The sequence below is a fragment of the Stenella coeruleoalba genome (assembly GCF_951394435.1).
Source record: "Stenella coeruleoalba genome assembly, chromosome: 3".
NCBI lineage: Eukaryota > Metazoa > Chordata > Mammalia > Artiodactyla > Delphinidae > Stenella > Stenella coeruleoalba.
Window position 1 is genome coordinate 49130104 of NC_137148.1, and position 15854 is coordinate 49145957.

A 15854-nucleotide genomic window follows, 5' to 3' on the forward strand; every position below is an offset into this window, starting at 1 on the left:
GTTATACACACATGTACATTCTTTTTTATATTCTTTTCCATTATGGTTTATCCCAGGATATTGAATATAGTTCCCTGTAGCACCTTGTTGTTTATCCATTCTGTATGTAATAGTTTGCATCTACTAACCCCAGACTCCCAGTCCATCCCTCCCCCACGCCCCTCCCCCTTGGCAACCATGAGCCTGTTCTCTATGTCTCTGAGTCTGTTTCTGTTCGCATATAGGTTCATTTGTGCCATATTTTAGATTTCACATATAAGTGATATCATATGGTATTCGTCTTTCTCTTTAAAATCCTGTTACTGTTGATCAAGTTAAGGTGTCAAAGACATCATTGCTTGTGCATGTTGGAAGTACTTCATTTTGGGGGTAGCTGGTTTTCCCTGTGTAATATCCTGCCCAGATTACCTGATTTTGTCATTTAAAATTTGTGAAGTATTTCATAGACACAAAATAATATGAGGTCATATTGTTTATAATTATTTATAACTTACATAAAATGAAAATCAATTTTCCATACTCTGGGTAAGAAATACAACAATAGGAATGTCTGTGAAGCCCATGGTGTGGCATGTTTGTTGAATCTTCCTGCATCCATGCCAGGGATAACCCACTGTACTGATTTTTTTGTTTTCATTCCTTGGTTTTCTTTCTTGTGTTTTAATGCTTTTAAAATCACATATGCACGTGTATCTCTAAACAGTATATTTTAACTTTATATAAGTTGTATCATATGTGTTCTAACTTACTTTTTTTGCTTCCTGTTTGGAGATTCATCCATAGTGAAGAGCTTAATGGTGTGACTGTAACAATTCATTTACTCGTTTGCCATTTTGTTTGTTCAAATAATGCAACATTCTTGTGCATGACTTCTAGAGCAAATGTATAAGACCTTATGCCCTGTGCACATTTCTGCCTAGATATAGTGCCAGGTCATAGGTGTATACACATGTACATATTCAGTATTACCAGATAATAATTATTTCCCAAAGTGATTATATCAACTTGCACTGTTGTTAGCAGTATGCAAGAGTTCCCACTTTTATAGCTTTAACAATACGTGGTATGTCACACTTAAAATTCTGCTGATCTGGTGGGGTAAAATTGTACCTTGTTTTGGTTATAATTTATATTTTCTTGATTACTGGTCAAGTTGGGTATCTTTGGTTCTTTTTATAGTTATAGCTTTAATGGTTATGGAAAGTGATTTAATTGTCTGTTTTTTTCCCCTAGGTTAGTGACTTTGGAAAACAGCCCATGTATTACACCAGAGTTACTTCGTATATTTCAGAATATGTCACCACTTCTAGGTATGTATTAAAGCATAAAATTACCACTGTTTTTGAATGCAACCATAATTTGGGGCATTATAGGTGACTATAAATCATACCTTCCATTTTTACTGAAGCCCTTGATTTTGAGAAATAAGTTGTGTAGTGTTTTAATAATTCCTAGATTTTTTCCTACAGTATAACTTTTTAGAGTTATTTCTGCGTATTAAAGAGCAAACACTAAATTTACTTAACTTATAGTTAATTGAGAATTGATTTTGTGCTGTCAGTTGTTAACAAATGAGCTCTGTACATATTTCTGATTTAGCTAAGGAACCACCAAAATAAAGATTATTAAATGTTAGAAAATCATTTATTGTTTGTTGAGGTATTGCTTATGTAGAAGCTTGAAATCAGGAAGCTTAATGTTTTAAAGGAACACTTTTGGCATGTGACACCAGAGAACTGGCCACTGTGCTAGGAGTAGGCTGTTAGTCTCTGTTAGCCACCATGGATACCTGGTTAGATTCTTTTCTGAACATGTATTCTGATGATACTTAGTCATAGAAAGCCAATACTTGTCTGCTACATATCAGCTACCATTCACAAGTATGTAATACCTTAAATTTACAAAAAATATTTTGTTCACAGGGTTATTTTTGCGAGCGATTTTACCAGTGCAGAATCACATTTAAACCTCATTGAGTATTTAAGAATTGTATACGGTGCTATTTACTGGCCCTTTGCTTCTTTTTCAGTCTGCAGATTACTACCATTTTAAAAAATCGTTTATTTACAAAATGTAAAAATTATTTACATTTATTCCGTTCAGAGTTCCCACTTTCTAAGGCTCACCCATGAAGCATCTTTAATTCCTTCATTAGAACTTTGGGTATACTGACTGAATAGATTAATATTGTCAGGAGAGGGCATTCATGTAGGAAAAAACTAGGAAAAAAGGCATACTTATTATGGCAATATCTCAAAATTATTTTTTCTGAGAACTTACTTGTAGTGAGCAGTTTTATTAGAGGGAAGGTATTACTGAGGTATAATGATGCACCAGAAAGGTAGACACATTCTTTGATAAAATCAACAAGTGTGGACTAAAACATAATTATAGCTGATTAAAAAACATCTGTTGGGCTTCCCTGGTGGCGCAGTGGTTAAGAATCCGCCTGCCAGTGCAGGGGACACGGGTTCGAGCCCTGGTCTGGGAAGATACCACATGCCCTAGAGCAACTAAGCCCGTGCGCCGCAAGTACTGAGCCTGCGCTCTAGAGCCCGCGAGCCACAACTACTGAGCCCATGTGCCACAACTACTGAAGCCCGCATGCCTAGAGCCCATGCTCCACAACAAGAGAAGCCACCGCAATGAGAAGCCTGCGCACTGCAACGAAGAGTAGCCCCCACTCGCCGCAACTAGAGAAAGCCCGTGTGTAGCAATGAAGACTCAACACAGCCAAAAATTAAAAATAAATAAAATAAATTTATTAAAAAAATAAAAAACATCTGTCTTCATTTGCTGGATGATCATGGGGGCTATAGATAATGTGATTAGTCCTTCGTGTTTTCTGATTTTTTTGTTGTTGTTGTTCTTCTACCTCATTCTTCAGAATAAATTAGACCTCAGATAATACCAAGATGCCATCTGTTTTCTAATAAAAAGCCATTTGATGTTTTATCATCTAGCATCCCCATAAAATTATGGAAGAAATTTTCAAACATGAAGAGAGTAGCAATAGACCAGTCACTTATTGCTAGTCTCCTAGGAAGTTTTGTAGCTAAGATACCATAGAGGAAGAGAATAGGCAAAGTCCTTTTACTTTCTTTTACTCTCAGTGAAGGCCATCCAGTTCTAGTCTACCTAACTTGGAGACCATATATAGTACCATCCTGGGTAATCCACAGTGCTTCTTTATACTTGCCCTGAGAATGGAAACCTCGACCAGGCCCATTATCAACTTAGTCATGAACAGGATTCAGCCATTTTCACATATGGGTAACTTCACAAGGTGATTTCACTTCATCTCTGTATTCCACCCCGAATTCAGCCTGCCTGGCCTTTACAATGTAGTGGGAGAGAAGATTGGTAGCCAGGAAGAAGAGACTGAAAAAAAAGCACATAACTAACCCTCCTATAACCATATGACACTATTTTGAGTGTAGTTTTAGGTAGGTACTAAAGTACAGTTTTACCATAGAAAGCTTTGTAGTTGATGCATAGTCCTTTAAATCAATAAGAACTTTTATGTGTTTAGAACAATGTCTGGTACATAGAAAGCACTGTTTAAGTGTTTTGTAATTATATGTATTACTACTATTACTGTCAACATTATTGCTATTTTAAAAGAAAAAGTACTGAACCACTGGCTCTGTAGGATTTGTTAGTTAACTTAATAATATGAAGAAATTTTGTATACAAATTATATCTGTGAATGTTTAGTATACCTCGACATCAGTATTACCTTTATTTTTGTTTGAGTATTGCACAACTAATTAATATTGTTTGATATGTAGCTTTTTGCATACACATTCTTTCAGGTGAGCTTTAAAATTTATTTTGAAATATAACCAGGATATTTACTTTAATCTTTTAAGAAAATAGATCGAAATGAATACTCACTTTTCTTAAAGGTGAAAACATTTTTTCCTATTAGATCAGTGATTTTTAAACATTTATTTAATGAATATGATAGCTATTATTTTTTCCAAGTAGAAATAAAGCTGCTGGCTGGTAGTTTCTCATTTTCATTTAAAACACATAAAACCAACAATATTGGTGTTTAAGTTAATGATTTTTAGGATATGTTAATTAAGTGTGAATAAATCCAAGGCTAAAATTCATTTCATATCCTTCTCCCCAAATGTAAGTAGAACTGGAGATACTTTAAGTAGAACCATTGGCTATAACTAATTCTAATAATTCAGTTCTAAAGGCTTATTTTTAAAATCCTTTAAATCTTTTTTATGGTATTAATTTTCTCAGTATTCTCATTACTTAAAAGATGAACACCTGACTGACTCTTGTCCATGTTGTTGTAAGTGCCAAGCTAATGTTCCTTGACCAATAAAATTTTTCTAATTTGGAAGGAACTTTTTCCCACCTGACATCTTGATGATGTGTAGGCTATTTTACACATTTTAGCCTTCATATTTTATCAGAATTTGAAATAAAAGAAGAAACTACTATAGTTTCATTTCCAAACATAAACATTAAATAGTATGATTAAAAAGAATAAGTAAAATGTAACATGAAAGTAGAAATTAAAAATAAGAGCCAAAGAATAGAGAAAAACAGAGAGGAATGGAACATAAAATATAATTAGACTAATAAATATAAATCATATGTGCACACAGCATAACTAGATACTTTGATGGGTTACAGATTTGAATCAGAGCTCTCTGTCTATGAAAGAAAAACTTGATCACTTAAGTTAGGGATTTTCAAAATGGTTGACATTTTGGGCCATGTAATTCTTTCTTGTGAGGGACTGTTTAGAGCATTGTAGGAAGCTTAATAGCATCTTTAGCCTCAACCCACTAGATGCTAGTTTTTAACAACCAGAGTTTCCAGACATTGCCAGATGTCCCCTAGGGGGCAAAATTGCCCATGGTTGAGAACATTTGAATTAAATTATTCACAGGGCTGAAAATAAATACAGATCTGTTGTATGGGCAGCTCTTCCTGATACTAGGACCAGAAAATAATTTTTTATCAGAGTCTTACTAGGAACTCATGGATATAATGAACAATGTTCAATATACTTTAAAATAGATAAATTTATTACTTTTAGGACTTTTTTTTACTATTGATATTTAATATTTGCTGATGATAGCATGCCTTAGGAAATTTAGTAAAAGTCCTTTGCATGATGGAGGCATGGAAAACAGTATGAAGTGACCTAATTGCTTATTTGCTTATATAAATTAATCTAGAAATAGCTTTTAAAATATCTGTAAGAAGAGATGGGTACTATGGTTTTTATTTTTAGGTTTTTTTTTTTTAATAAATTTATTTATTTATTTTTGGCTGCATTGGGTCTTCACTGCTGCACGCAGGCTTTCTCTAGTTGCGGTGAGCAGGGGCTACTCTTCGTTGCGGTGCGTGGGCTTCTCATTGCGGTGGCTTCTCTTGGTGCAGAGCACGGGCTCTAGGCGCACAGGCTTCAATAGTTGTGGCTTGTAGGCTCTAGAGCGCAGGCTCAGTAGTTGTGGTGCATAAGCTTCGTTGCTCCGTGGCATGTGAGATCTTCCCAGACCAGGGCTCAACCCCGTGTCCCCTGCATTGGCAGGCGGATTCTTAACCACTGAGCCACCAGGGAAGTCCTGGTACTATGGTTTTTAAAATAAATCTTTCTTAAATATTGTCTCCTTCATCATAGATCTTGATAAAATTTTAGATGGCAGTGATTGAGAAATTATATTCACTGACATACCTGGAATGTAGCCATTCTAAGTTCTCACTTGAATGTAGACCCTCTGCCTTATTTATCACGGTGGTTGCCAAAATGGTGGTTGCCAAACAGTCTGCTATTGTTGGTCTGTTAAACAGTGTGCACAAGTTTAGACTTGACTGCACTTACTCCTTGAGGAGAAAAGGACATGTGAATTGTTCATAAGAATAACTTTATCCAATGTAATGGCCTACCCCTTTATCCTGAGATTTTGTCTTACTTCTGTTGTGAAAAATATTTAGGTGACAGCCTTTATTATTTCTTTTTATGTCTTCTGTTAGCATGGTAACAAGTTGGTTAGTTTCTGTCCCCTCTACATTCTCATTTTAAACTAATATGTTAAATTCCTAAAGTATAGAAAATAATGCCTTTAAAACACATTTTGAGCTTTGAGTGGGATTGTTATTTTCTTGTGAAAGTGTATGGGTAATTCTCACCTGAATAGAATATCTTGTCACTTTGCTAGGATATGAGTTAGGTAAGAACCCAGGGCCTACACTTTTGCCAGGAAACATTTTTTAATCTGTCCTATTGCAAGTGAATACGATTTCTAAAATAGTAGCAATACAGAATGAAAGATTTTAGATATAGATGATATTTTGGGGTCATGTTTTGATCTGTATAATTAATATACATCTGTAATCTGTGTTCCATTGTATCATTATTGTATGTGATAAGACATGTAAAATAACACTGCATAAACATTTGATCATTTTCAGTTTTTAACAAGTTTTCTGCTTTGCACTTGAAAAAGAATAATTAAAAACAATATCCTTTTCCTATACTATTCTGGTAATAACATTTTAAAGAAGATTTTTTATGTGTAGGTTTTTCATAGAGGAGTGGATTTGAAGAACAAAGCCCAAGAATTGAGAATATCTAAACACAGTATAATTTTCGGAATATAACAGGGACTCTTTTCGTAAGTAGGGTAGCATGTTGAGTGCCAGCACAATAGACACTCAGTAAATGCTTATTGAGTGAACCCATTTAAGCAGATATCAAAATATGATGATAAAATGATTCAGTTGCATGTCGTTTGCCATGCTGGTACTAGAAATTTAGTTTGAAATGCAAGGTTGGATCATGTAGTTATTTTCTGAAAGGAAAGAAAAGGGAGCTTCGTATTTTCTAAGTTGTTTTAACTAATGGGAGGTATATGGGAAAGCATTAAGTTACAGGTTAATGCCAGTTTTTAGATAGATATTTATATACTAGCCATCTGAATAGCATTCAAAAAAGATTTGTAAAGAAGGGCATGTAACTTAGCTTTAAATAAGTCACTTCATTTAAACTGATTTTGAACAATGAATTAATTTTTTCTTTTTAAAACAATTATTATTTTGGCAGAACTAAGTTCAGAAAGTCTCAGAACCTGCTTTAAGATCATCAATGGTTATATCTTTTTATCATCAACAGAATTTTTACAGGTATGTTGTAGTTTTTGCATTGTAAAAATTTGTATAGTTATTATTTTGATTGTTTCTTATTTGAAATCAGGAATCTTATTTTGAAACCTTTTCAAAATTTAATAGATTGATTTATTACTTTAAGGGGGGAAAAACGTCATAAGCATTGCCTACTGTGGGGCAGATGTGATGTAGTCTCATGAATTATATTATTTAACATAAAAAAATGCTCTACATGTAAATATATCCTTATATTTCTACAAAAATTAGAATAGCAATAAACTGTATTTTTATTTCTTAAACTTTTCCTAAAGAGTTCTAATTGAAATTTTATATGCTTAGAGCTTTAGTATCTAATTCTCAAATAGATTATGAGTCCCCAATTTAATTTTATACCTTTTTTGATATTGCAGATATATTCATATGTATATTTTGACTTTTCATTGAATTTCAGACATACGCAGTAGGTCTATGTCAGTCCTTTTGTGAACTGCTAAACGAAATTACTACAGAAGGCCAAGTTCAAGTGCTAAAGGTACTGTCATCTTTCTAATGAATATTGTTGTACATTTTCCATCTGTATTTTGTGAAATTAGACCTTCATTTGGGTTTAGATGATGGGCAAGAAGGGGAAGAGTAATTCTAGACAGAATATTTTCTTTCAGCTGTATTAAATTGGTCTAATACCTCTGGACCAGGGGTGTCAAATTTGATTGTGCATATAGATCACCTGAGGATGTTGTTAAAATGCAGATTCCACATTTCTAACTAACTTTCTGCTGATGGGACCCCACTCAAAGCTCCCCCTCATCCTGAGACTTCACTTTGTGTAGCAAGGCTTTAAAAACTTTTATAAATGATCCAAAGCCTGGTGACATCTGATACTTCTCACCTGTCCAGTTTGTTAGCCTGCTTTTGGGACACAATATTCCCACTATAATTTGGTACTTTTAATTTGGATCGGCTCTAGAAGTTAGAGTACCAAGTTTTTATGGACTGTGTATAACTAAGAACCAATGTTGAATCATTATATTGTATACCTGAAACTAATATAGTGTTATATGTCAATTATACCTGAATTAAAAAAAAAAACTTACAAACAAAAAAAGAACCCATGGGCTCTGAGTTAATCTTTATGCACTATATCTTTATAGAATCACTATATATTATCTTTATATATTGTATATAATTATGTATAATTAAGAACCAACAGTCTCTGAGTTGTATGTTTATATATCTATATATTAAAGATAAAGGAGTATCAAATGTATATATTTAAATATAAATGTATATATAAATATATCTTCACATGTATGTCACACACATATTTTGTATGGATTTTATGAGGTGTACTTTGTTAAAAGCATCTCTTTTTTGTTTCTAATTTCTTAGCTATGTTTTAAGTCAGATATGAGAGCTGGTTAGGTGAAGTGTTACTATAGCTTAACCAAGTAGCATTTTTGTGTGTGAAAACTATGGCATTGCTTTAGATCCTAAAAACAATTTGATTTCCTCCCAGTGAAATGAAAAAGTGTTTGCCCAAAGAGTTTCATTGTAAGAAATGTGTTAACCACAATAATCGTAGCAACAACCCATAGTACATTTTGGGGGGCTAAGTGGGTATAAGTTTGTGCAGGCAGTAAAGTCTTTCATAATAGCCAATAAGAGTAATCATCAGTTGGCACTTATTCAAGCATTACACTATTTTATGTGCTGTTCTTTGGACATTATACACATGTATGCACCTCTAAAGCTCCAGATATCTGTGTTAATATGCATGTTAATTTGATTTTCAAATTGGTTGCATTTACTATCATTGTTGATTATCCAGTCATTCACCATATAGGTCAGGGGTCAGCAAACTTTTTCTGTAAAGGACCAGCTAGTAAATGTTTTAGGTTTTGTGGGCCCTACAGTCTTTGTCTCAACTATTTATATGTTTTGTTGTGGATTGAAAGCAGGCATAGATGGTATGTAAGTTAATGACTGTGGCTGTATCCAAAAATGCTTTATTTACACAATCATATAGTTGTTCGGATTTGGCCCAAGGGCATTGTTTGCCAACCCCTGTTACTGGTATTCAGTGCGTTCTGGTAGGCATACATGATAGAAAAACCAGTTTCTGCTCTTGAGTAATTCATTCTTTTGGGGGAAGGAGGCATGTAAGCAATCAGCCCATATTTAGTGTGTTATGTTGTTTTGGATTAGTGGTATCTCAGATTACCTGGTGAACTTTTTGAAAATTTGGGTAGGACATAAGATGTTGGTATTTCTTTTTAAAAAGTTCCCTAGGTGATTTTCATGAGCACTTTCTAGTGTGAGCCATTGCTGTCCATTGGCTTTATGTTACTCTGGGAGTATAGATGTGGTCATCTAACCCAGCATTTTGCAGAGAACATTTTTCAGGGAGAAAGGGTTGAGATGGGACCTGGGTCTTAAATGTTTGGTAGGGTTAGGGTTACCAGATAAAACATAGTACTTCTATTTGCTAATTCTGGCAATCCTAGTGGGGTGAATTAGATTAATACAGTGTTAAGTACTGCAGAGAAGTGAACAGAAATAAGAACAGAGAGAATACTGTGAGAATTGTTTGTTGAAGGTGGGGATAATGGTGTTATTTAAAACCTTTAGTGTCTATAAATTGGAGGGGTTCATATGCCAGATTACTGAAGTGTTAAATTAGAAAGTGATGAGAAAATGATTATATTATTAAGAACTATAGTTGTTCCTAGGGCTACCATAACAAAGTATCACAACCTGGGTGGCTTAAAACAACAGGAACTAATTTATAATATTTATAGTGATTATCTCTCTCACAGAGTTCTGGAAACTACAGGTCTGAAATCAAGATGTTGGCAGGGCCATACTCTCTCTGAAGACTCTAGGGGAGAATCTGTTCCATGCCTTTCTCTTAGCTTCTGGTGGTGGCCAGCAATTTCTGGCTTCCTTGGCTTATACATGCGTCACTCCAGTCTCTGCCTTGATTGTCACATGACATTCTCCTTGTATCTTTGTCTTTTCTTCTTATAAGGGCACCAGTCATAATGGATTAAGTGCCTACCATAATAACTTCATCTTAACTTAATTATATCTACAAAGACTCTATTTCCACATAAGGTCACATTCACAGGTACTTGGGATTAGGACTTCAGCATATCTTTTGCAGGGGGCAGGGCACAAGTCAATCCATAACAAGAATTTACTGTTAAAAAATAAAAAGATAGCTTTTGTGTGTGGAGAGGCAGTGAGGAAAATCTGATCTGAGTAGATTTTGTAGGTAAAAGTGACCCAATAGAAAGGAAGATGGCGCCAGAATGATACAGGAGATTGGTATTTTAAGTCTAGAGCGTATGTAGAAGGGGCAAGAGTTTGTTTTTTAAGAGAGCTGGCCAGACTGGTAGTGATTGAAGCTGTAGATATAATGTTAGGTGAAGAGAGTAAGAAACTGGCATATGACCTTGGTGTTTCCAGATAAAAAGACAAGATTGTCAGAGCTGCCTGATGCCTGTCACTATGAGGCAGAGGAGCACTACAGGATGATTAGTACGTCTGCACTTATTGAGGAGGGAGAGGGGACTGAGTAGTATTCATCTCAGTATTCATTTTTAAATGAACTCTGTCTTACAGATGTTTAGGTTAAAATTTAAGAATGTTTCAGTTATATTAGAATGTCGTCTTAGACTTTGTAAGAGAAATCTTGTAAAGTAAAGGCTTTTAACAAGAGTTGAAATAAAAAGTACTTTGGTAAATTCTGATTTTTCCCAGAAAGATTGTTTATCAAACATATTACATTTTTCACACTCTCTGATTTGCTGTTTTATATTTGAAATCACAATGGAAACTTAAATCCAAAATATTGTTATAAACTAAGAAGTGGGTAAATATAGAGTGAAAATACAGCAGAACTCTCTGGTTTTAATTTCATAGGTTCTTCAGTTTCTTTTTTAGAGTAGGGGGTAAAGGATGGGAATGTATGCCCTTGTTACTGAGAAGCTTGTGGGCTCTGAAGGAGTAATAACAGGAATCTGTGTGTGTGGCTTGTCAAGACCCCAGATACTGGAGTCCTAGTCTACCGCCATGTGTCTATCAATCCTCACCTGTACTGATTTCAAAGTGTTCTAGCTCCAAAGCTTACAAGCAAGTAACATTAGACATGTTGTTTGCTAAACTGTTTTTGTGAATTTTTATTGCATTTATGCCCTTACCAAACTGATATAGTGGCAGTATATAATTATGTTGAGGAACTTCCATCTGTCTTACAGAATCTCAGCTTCATCTTTTGCCTTGGTGATAATTTCTTCTCTGAAAGTAGGGATATAAGGAATTGATACTTTGGACTTAATTCTGTTTGAGGAATAACTGATTGGCAATGTGGGAGTGATAGAAATTTGAGAGAAAATTGTCGTGTCATTTTGATGTTGCCTTTGTAGATTTTTCAATATGTGTGTGTTTTATCTTCTTCTCCTTTACTAGACTGTAAGCTTTTCCATGATCCTAAGTTTAGTAAATAATAACTGCATTTGGAATGTTGTTCTCTCCTTGACCTGTGCCTTGGTTTTGTACACCCAGCTCTGTTACTTATACATTCTTGAGTACATTTTGGACTTAAATTCTCTTATTTATTATATAAGATGTTGTACTATATGATTTTTAATAATCTGTAACTATATATTATCTGAAATCCCTGTGACAAATTATAATCTCTAAATTCTAAGTGATGAAAAAAGGTTGTTTCTTATGTTTATAAACACCTACCAGAAAAAATTTGAATTGAAAGTGTTTTTTTCCTCCTGCTTTTCTGCAATATTATTAGTAATTATTGAAAGACAACTTTTTCTGAGTCATATGGAATGGGATTGTGAAATTTATTTGAAAAATGAGGCAAGTTTTTAGGATATATCATAAGGAGAATATTTATTTTCTTTTACTATTTGTTTTAAATTATATTCTTACAAAATAATTAGACCTAGTGTAACTTAGCAGGTGACTTAAGCAAAACTGCTAGGGTTAGAATATTAGCCCTGCTACTTCACAGCTGTGTGAGGTGAACCAGTTAATCTCTGCTCCTCACTTTCCATCTGTAAAATGGGAATAAAAATGTTACGTACTTCCTTAGGTTGTGGTGAGGATTATATGACCTTATATGTATAAAGCACTTGTAACATTGCCTAACATGTAATCAGCTAATACAAGTGTTGGCTATTTTAATCTAATTATATAGTTATCTAATTATTTAATCTCCCTTTGGGGGAAAACAGGCCACCAGGGAACTCTTCCTTTGACCATCTTTTGTAAATAAATGTTTATTTAAAATAGTACATTAGTTAAATTTTTTATAACTTAAGTAGATGATTTGCACAGCGATAGAATTTTTCTCTTTTTCCAGAACCATGTTATCTCAGCTGGCTTTTTAAAAATAATTGTTTTAAATTCTTTCTTTCTTTTCAAAATAACATGCTCTTTTAAAAAATTTTATTATGAAAAATTCCAAATTTATATAATGTACAGCACTACCCTTACAGTTTTACTAGAAGGAAATCTATTTGTTTCTCCTTTTTCCTTGAACTGAGAGAAGGTAATGTTATTATTTGTCCCCCAGTTGTGCCTAATATTTTTTGATTGAATGATTCAGCACAAATCAGTTACCATCCAAATATATATTGAAATATTTGTAACGTTTAACATGCGTTACACATTAAACCAGTTTCTCTCTAAGTATGCTAGCCAGGGGGTCATAAATAGGATATAAATACTTGAATTATATAACATATGTTTAAGACTGTATTTTTATATAACATTGCTGTAGCTAAACCTCTGTATTTGATTTGAAATCCCAGAAACTGAATTTTATTGTTTATTAAATGGATGTTAAATACTAGAAATATACTAATTATCATGAAAAAATTTTGTTTTTTTTTTTATATAAAAGAATATTTTAGGATAATGGTTCTTTTATGCTTGTACTTGAAAGCTGAGAGAACTCTCAACATTTTTGGCATTTTCCTATTCTCAGAGTTCCAATAAAGTTATAATAGTTTTTAATATTGGCTCATTTTTTTCCCATTTTTTAATACCTCTCAGATACTGTTTCTTAATATAGTATGCACATTTTTAATATATTTTTGACTAAGTGTCACTGTTATACTAATTTCTGACAGTATCTGGAAGCAACTTCTTTGTTTTGAAGCAGAAAATTACAATGTTATGAAAATTGGATAGAGAGACAAGTATGCCTGCCTTCAGAGCAAAAATAGGCTTTAATGTATTCTGTGATTCGGAACAAGTTATCTAGATGAATACAATTATATTCTAAAAATACTCAAATTTAACATTTTTTTTAAATTTGAAATTTATCCATATGTATACATACCAACTTGAGTTTAGAAATTATCTCTTTTATCATGGTCTTATTAAGCAGTAGTGAGCCATGTTGGTTTTATTCACTGTGATAAGCCTTATTTAAGATGGCACGCATATTTTTAAGGTATAATTTATTCTGTAATAATTATAGCTAATACTAGCATTTACTGTATGATACACATTTCTAAGCACATAGCATAGAGTTCATTTAATCCTCACATAAACCTGTGACAGTGGTACTGTTCTTTTCCCCATTTTTATAGATGAGAAATTAAATCACAAAAAGATAAATACCTTGTCCAAGGTCACACAACTAGTAAGTATTGGAGCCATGTTATAAACATAGGCATTCTGACTTAAGCATCTGTGGTCTTAACCACTTTGTATGCAATGTCAGCCTAAATCAAAAAAATTGTTTGAGTGTAAGGCACAAACTAAAAGCCTACATTTTTCACAGGGATTATATTATAAAAACATAGTCTGTTTCTAAACTATTTCAGGTGTATTCAGAAAGGGGGTGGATTGAAAGTAAAGTTAAGAAGTTCTATTTGTAATAGCAAAATGCTGATAAAAATAATTAGTAATAGGTGATTGGATGATAGGCGGTACTGCACCTTATTTAGCCACACAGAGGAGTACTGTGCAGCCTTAGAAAGGAATGAAGATGACCTCTGTATACAGTTTTAGAGTTAAGCAAGGAACAGTGTTTAGAGTTTTCTTGTATTTAAAGAGTGCAGCATAGATAGCAATGGAAAAATAAACCAAATTAAGAAAAGTAGTTATGTAGGGGAAAGAGGGACAGAGAATGCAAGCTAGATCTTTCAGGATGTATGTTTTGTACTTTAGGGTTTGAAGCCATAGAGATGTTTCACATGATTTAAAATAATAAAGTAAAAGCAGTTCTAAACATAAAAAAAAGGAAACATTTGAATCTAACTATTATTATGTTGGTGCCATAAGTCATCTGAGAATATTTCAAGTAATAGTATTTTACATGTACCTCCCTGGTGGGATATAACGTTAGAACAAAAAGAAACATAAGGAAATTATAAATTGCTTTCAGTATTGTTATTGTTATCAGTAATATCGGTATTATTATTTTGAAACCCATATGTACATATGTGGGCATTTTTGTACACAGCAGTTAGAAGCAAATAAGCTAAGGTTATTAGAATCTGGGATTTTTCAATATAAGGGAAGAAGGATGGAACTATTAAAGAAGTTATATAAAATGCTATAGTCTTAAATTGAATTTGGTGAATTATTGGTATATACTTCTCAGGAAGAGAAAAATAAATTTCCTAAATCTGTGTAAGCAAAGACCTAGAAGCAGTGTCAATCCAGTGGCAATGAGCACCTTAGAACCTAGATTATGGTCTGTAAATACTGTGTCCTGCTGGTTGACTCCAGAGCTCGGGCAAGAGAGACACAACATAAACTGGGGACCTCTCCTTGTGCCGGAAGGAAGAGAAGGTGGGATTTTCTCAAAAGGATGCAAGAGTCAACTTGAAGGAGCTCCCACTGCCTAATGATGGGACAGTTTGAGCATCAAAACAAAACTAAACTAAGTGGATTAAAACATATCAAACATGTTAAAATCCCTGAGAACATAATGATTCTCCCCAAGAAGAGTAACTTATGATTTAAATTCTCTCAGTATCTGTAAATTACCTTTTAATAAACTACCTGTTATTGCTTTAGTTGTCTTTGGTGTTATTTCCTTCTTGGACATGTTTGGCCATCTGGCTATACGTGCATTTCACTTAAAATATACAAAATTGTGTATTACCACTGAAATCGTTAGATGCATTTTTCAAAATCTTGTTTAGAAGTGAAAGCAGCGCTGCTGATCAAAATGTTTGGTAGGATTCTGATCATTATGAAAGAACCTTCTTCATTATGGAAATAGTCATAATTTGAACTCTGACTTTTAGGTCACAACTGCAATACCTTCCCTAGAAATTGGACTGTATAGAGTGTTATGTGTGTGGAAATAAGACCATTCCATACAGATTTTCCCACAGGTTTCTCAAGTTCACCATGTCTAAAGTGAAGCCTCACTATTAATGGCATCACGATTGTACCCATTGACCAAACGTGAAAACTAGGAGTAATCCCAGACTTCTTCACCTCTGGTCAGCTGTTCAATTGGTTTTTTATATCTGATCAGCTCTGCTTTCTGATTTTCTCTTGATTCTGATCCACAGTCCTTGCCTCCAAGTCTGATAGTGGCATTTTCCTGCATAATTTTTCAGAAAGGATCTCATTGTTTCTATGGTTCCTAACTTTTTGAATACAGAGACTCCATTTTAGTTCTGAAATAAGTGAATCCTTTACATACTGTACCTTTATATATA

General features: G+C 33.7%; 1 protein-coding gene across 4 annotated transcripts in view; it reads left to right on the plus strand.

Annotated features, from left to right (window-relative positions):
- IPO11 (importin 11) overlaps window positions 1-15854 on the plus strand; it is a 434194-nt gene that overhangs the window by 110498 nt on the left and 307842 nt on the right. For all 4 annotated transcript variants that reach the window (XR_013827515.1, XR_013827516.1, XM_079916153.1 and 1 more), the window contains exons 22-24: window positions 1234-1310; window positions 7079-7158; window positions 7592-7672. Coding sequence is in view for 2 of the 4 variants with exons in the window: in XM_079916153.1 (XP_079772279.1) it covers window positions 1234-1310; window positions 7079-7158; window positions 7592-7672 (238 nt within the window). In the remaining 2 variants the exon portion in view is untranslated. The remainder of the gene's footprint in view (window positions 1-1233; window positions 1311-7078; window positions 7159-7591; window positions 7673-15854) is intronic.